Source organism: Trichoplusia ni, chromosome 16 (assembly GCF_003590095.1).
Source record: "Trichoplusia ni isolate ovarian cell line Hi5 chromosome 16, tn1, whole genome shotgun sequence".
NCBI classification, from domain to species: domain Eukaryota; kingdom Metazoa; phylum Arthropoda; class Insecta; order Lepidoptera; family Noctuidae; genus Trichoplusia; species Trichoplusia ni.
Window position 1 is genome coordinate 9,558,483 of NC_039493.1, and position 5,400 is coordinate 9,563,882.

General features: G+C 36.9%; 1 protein-coding gene across 1 annotated transcript; it reads right to left on the minus strand.

The window, feature by feature from the left end:
- Window positions 1–713: 713 nt before the first annotated feature.
- LOC113502184 (formin-like protein 13) lies at window positions 714–4,382 on the minus strand. The gene is made up of 2 exons (XM_026883613.1): window positions 2,367–4,382; window positions 714–2,277 (listed from the first exon to the last, which is right to left on the minus strand). The coding sequence occupies exons 1-2, from the start codon at window positions 3,134–3,136 to the stop codon at window positions 903–905; spliced, it is 2,145 nt and encodes a 714-aa protein (XP_026739414.1). The 5' UTR covers window positions 3,137–4,382; the 3' UTR covers window positions 714–902.
- Between the last annotated feature and the right edge of the window lie 1,018 nt (window positions 4,383–5,400).

Genomic DNA, 5,400 nt, shown 5'->3' on the forward strand with positions numbered 1-5,400 from the left:
GCCGCAGTAAGTTCAATGTTGTTAAATTATTTCGTTGATACGATTTTCATAGATCTGAAATCTAATCCCTTCTTTAAGTAACTGATGTCTGTGTTTAAACTTTTTACATTGATTACCACATAGGTCCACTGTTCAAGTTTTCCATTGCGTAACTGAATACATTAACTGTAACTGTTTCATCACTAAAAAAGCCACTTTTCAAAAATACATCTTCTAATATATAAAATTCCCGTGTCACGATGTTAGTTACCGTACTCCTCCGAAACGGTTCGACCGATTTTTATGAAATTTTGTATACATGTTGGGTAGGTATGAGAATAGAACAACTTCGATTTTTCATACCCCTAAGTGATAAGGGTTGCTCACACTAAAACAAAATATTCTATTTTTGGACGAAATTATTTGTTTTTATTTTTTTATAATGTGGCATTAAAATGCATACAACTAGAAAAAAAATATTCGGCGAAACAACGTTTGCTGGGTCAGCTAGTATTTTAACCTATAGTACCAAATACTATGAGTTGGCTATGGTGATTCAAGAAATGAATTTTACAACATTACGTTAAGTTAATGTATTGAAATACTTAAATAGAATTTAAAGAAAAGAAATCAGATTCGTCGAGTTCAATTTTACGATTATTTTCAATTTTAGTTTTCATGTTTATTGGTCGAAATATTTAACCACAAAAGAGAAGTAAATAAAATTAATTTGTTTTTTTAAACATTTTATTTATTTTAACCTTAACTCAATAGTATTCGTTGCGATAATGAACGACATTCAAGTAAAAACCACAATTAAGCCACACTTAAACGTGTCCAGTTCTCAACGAAGTTTACTTGGTTTAACTAAATTATCTGTACACGCTAAACCCAAAATCTTCTTAAGCCTAATATAACCCACATTATTGTAACTTCTTACGATCATCAACATATTTTTCAGCCGCTTCAGCGATAGCCTTCGTAACTCTTCCAGTTATCTCATGGAGATTCTCATTAGCGAGGTGCGACTCAATAGACCTCTTTGAGAAAAAGGTCGCTGTGTTTGTATTGGGTCTGTAGCTGTTAGGATAAGTAATCTTATGACGTAACACTGCCTTAATAATCAGTGCTCCGACATAAACAATAAAGTATACACTAAAGTACAAAGGCAAGTAATACAACTTTTTCCCTAAATAATAGTAACTGTATCGGTTCACACGAGGCATCTCAGTGGTCGTCGTGGTGGGGTGATGATAATGATAATGATCATGATCGTGTTCATCGAAATCATGGTGAAACTTTAAATCTCCAGGAAAGTCGTGAGGAAAGCCGTGGTCATCCATTGGTGGTCCATGAGAATCATGGTCGGGCTTGGCGTCGGCTTGTGGTGGAGGCGGTGGCATCATTCCCATATCATGCCCTTTATGGTCTCCTGTCATCCCTGGTGGCTTGTCAAATACAAGTTCTGGATAATCAGCTTCTGGCTTATAGGAAGGTGGAGGCTCATCATGGTGACCATAATTTGGACCATTGTCTTGTGGCGGTGAAGGTGGTGCCTCAGGTTTACTGTAGTGATAACCATCGAAGTCTGGTTTACTTCCCGTGTCCGCCATCGGAGGCTTACCACCGAGCATTATTGATGGTTTATCGTAAGAATACCCCATTAATGGTTTACTTGGCGGGGAGATCGTGGGAGCAAATGGTGGCGATGGAGCAGAAGGTGGTTTGTACCTGTATCCAATGTCTGATGGAGGTCCGTCGTTGTCACTGGGAGGAGAGTCAGAATCCATGTCATCAGATGGCATGAATGATGAAACCGCAGGCCTTGGCGCTGGCGCTGCAGGTGCGTAGGGTGGAAATGAGTCATAAGTACTTGGAGTTGGGAAATCGTCGGCAACAGGAGAAGGTGGCGGCGGGGGCGGTGGGGGTACTAGTCTTGCAACTGTGTTTACTGGACGCGGCGGCGGACGTGGCGGCGGACCTGACGGTACTGCAGGTGCAGCAGGTGGGGCCTGTGGTGGTAAGTATGGCTGAGCTGGGTTATATCTATCTATAGGTTGGCGCATAGGTACTCCTGTTTCTTGTACTTCGCCCCTAATTGGATTCTTTATCTCTGTGAAACTATCTAAATTGAACATGTTGTGACCCTTGCTACCAGAGGAATATGAATTGAATTGAGACTTTTTCGTATTTTTCATTTGAAATGGTTTTAAATCTACGTAAGGAAAGCGAAAATTGGGTTCGGTACGTATTGCACGGGATTCGTTTTCGGCACCGCTACCAGGATTAGTGCCGAATCTGCGAACAAAAACACTAATTTGTAGAAAATCAACTCAACTGTTAATTTGGAATGTATATATTTTTTAGCATATTAAAGGAATACTTACCCAGGTATAGCAAAGTTTTCATCAATCGCTGCATCTTCCATTTTATCGTCGTTTGATTGAACTTCATGACTTGCAAACTGGTCCTCATTTTTGTCTTCTTTAATAGTTTGCTCAGAACTGATGGGCTCCTCTTGCCACTGTTGAGAAAATTGATTGTGCTTCTCATTGTCGATGATATGCCATATATTTTGGACGTCATTGATTGGGGCCTGGGAAGTTGTAGTCGAGGGTGTTGTACTTGTAGTTACAGGTGGCAATTGCACAATTGGTGGTGATTTAGGAGGCACATACACAGGCCCAGAATCGTATGAATTGCTGCTTAGCGCGAAATAATCAGTCATATCAACAGTCTGGGGTTTCTTGGTCGTCGCTTTGGGTAAACCGTAATTTGAAGACTCGTTCGATTCTTCGTCAGGAACATAAATAGGTCTTGCAGTAGTGGTCGTAGTCGTTTTAGATTGTATTTTTTCTTTTTCTAAAAGTTTTCGAATTGATTTTATGTGGTTGTTGTCCGATTCAAATTCAGCAAATATTAAGTCAGGCGTTTTCGGCTTCTCTGTTGTTGAGATTGTATCAGTTGCGTTCCATGGTGTATCCATCCTGCTCATCCACTTGTGGTAGTAGAACGGCGCCGATCTGCCTTCATCGTTCTGCGGGGTTCGCGATGACGGTGTTACTACGTACACTAAAGGTCCCGGCAACCTTACTGAATGCACTTGGTATATTTGAAAACAATTTAACAAAACTATAAGAATTACAACTCGATTCATTTTTGGCTTTTGTTAAAGTACATTTGTCCACACCAAGTTACTCGACTGATCCACACAACAACTGACTAGGAAATGACAGCTTTGCCTAAATATTTTCAAATACACATGCTCTGGGCAGATGTGCTGGGTGTAAAATTGCGATAATTTTTAGCGGTACTGTAGTATGTAGAACGATACAAGCACGAAGCAGATGACCCGAACCTAACTAACAATTTACACTATTAGCACGAAAATCAATGTCGTTCCCGAGTACGGCTTTGTAGAAAGTGTCACATATTTGTTCAAAATATTTAGAGCGCCTTAATTGGAAAGTTTTCTACATTCCATTCAAAATCTTAAACAAATAAATTAAATTTGTATATATTTTTAAAACCTTATGATGGGTATCATGTCTGAAAGATCCTAATATTTGAAAGTTTGTTTGTATGGATCTTTGATCCTCTTTTACGCAAAAACGGCTGAATGGATTTAAACTTAACTTGGTAGGATGATAGTTTATACCCACATTAGATAGATTTTAGGATTTTATGTTCCCGTGATATCATTTTCGATTAGTAGCAGGCGAGCCCGCAGGTAACAGCTATAAAACTAAATATAAGAATAAGAAGAAAATAATATACCTATAATAATATCTTAATCATTGTAATCTTATTTCCATTATTATATAGTTTACGGATATAATTACAGATAAGATATGCTGTAACGTTATTGTTTATCACAAAGATTGATATTTGATACCTTGATCAAGCGGAATTTTAATTAGTATTTTTTTTAATTCATATGTTTTATGTCCAATCAGCAAAATTCTTAAAGAACTAAGGCCGACATTCGAGTACATTTTTATGGTAACGACATTATTACCTGCAACATTTCTAGTTCTGTTGCTGCGGCCATTTTTTCAAGACTAAAAATAAATAATAAAGCTAAGTAGTCAATCGTTGGCTTTAAAGATTAAGCTGAAGAGTTTGTTCATTTGTTCATCTCATTAACTGCTGGAATTGATTGGATTGGATTTTGGATAGAAAAAATCTTTCACTGTTAGATAGGTGACTTATTGAGGAAGGATATAGGAGATATATCACACTAATATGAATAGGAGCAGAGCAGCAATGAGAAATGTTAGAAAAAACAGAAAAATTATGTAAGACGGAAATGTTCGTCTTAAAGAGAGATATCATATAACAATTTAAGATTAACTCTGTACGTCCATTTTTATGTAAAAAATTAGCAGTGCTTAATAACGGTTATTCAAAGCTTATCAAAATTAGTAATACTAAACTTTACAAGTTTGAAACAATCATTTAATTTCAGTCAATATTTATGAGTTATCACCGTTTAAGCATAACTCCGCAGCGAAATAATTATTGTTGTTCCGGGGTAGAGATCGATATGTCACTTTGCAATATAGTGTAATTATTTTTTAACACAGGATATCACGATAACTCTAAAACTATACAAGTCATTTGCAAATATCCTGCCTCTTATCTTTATAACCACAAGTTTATATTTAGGTATACAGTATATCTATATATACTCATATAAAGCTGAAGAGTTTGTTTGTTTGTTTGAACGCGCTAATCTCAGGAACTACTGGTTCAAAATAAAAAAATATTTCTATTGAATAGACCATTCATCGATGAAGGTTTTAGGCTATATACCATCACGCTGCGACTAATAGGAGCGAAGATACAATGGAAAATGTAGAAAAAGCAGGGCAGGTATAAATCATAACTTAATCTTCTAACCACGCGAACGAAGTCGCGGGCAACAGCTAGTACTCATATAAAGCTGAAGAGTTTGTTTGTTTGAACGCGCTAATCTCAGAAACTACTGGTCCGAATTGAAAATTATTTTAGTGTTGAATAGACCATTTATTGAGGAAGGTTTTAGGCTATATACCATCACGCTGCGACTAAGCGAAGATACAATGGAAAATGTAAAAAAATGCAGGGCAGGTATAAATCATAACTTAATCTTCTAACCACGAAGACGAAGTCGCGGGCAACAGCTAGTCTAAAATAAGCACTGGGAACAGCGATGACAAAGGTTGAAAGTTTTATAGATCCTATCAGGTATCGACATAGGATACTCAAAAAAAAACTATGTGATGGTTTCACATGGGTTACGTAGACTACGTGGCATAGTACGTAAACTGTAAGTAATGGTTTTATGACCGCATTAATAGTTTAAAAAATAATAATTGAAAAATGGTTTTTAAAGAAAGGAAGGTGTAGAACGGACAAACGGGTACAGAAACAAAAATA

Coding starts and splice junctions, on each gene's coding strand:
- LOC113502184 (XM_026883613.1), bottom strand. CDS start 3,136: ATGAATCGAGTTGTAATTCTTATAGTTTTGTTAAATTGTTTTCAAATA. Junction 2,278..2,366: donor GAAAACTTTGCTATACCTGG/GTAAGTATTCCT, acceptor TTTTGTTCGCAG/ATTCGGCACTAATCCTGGTA.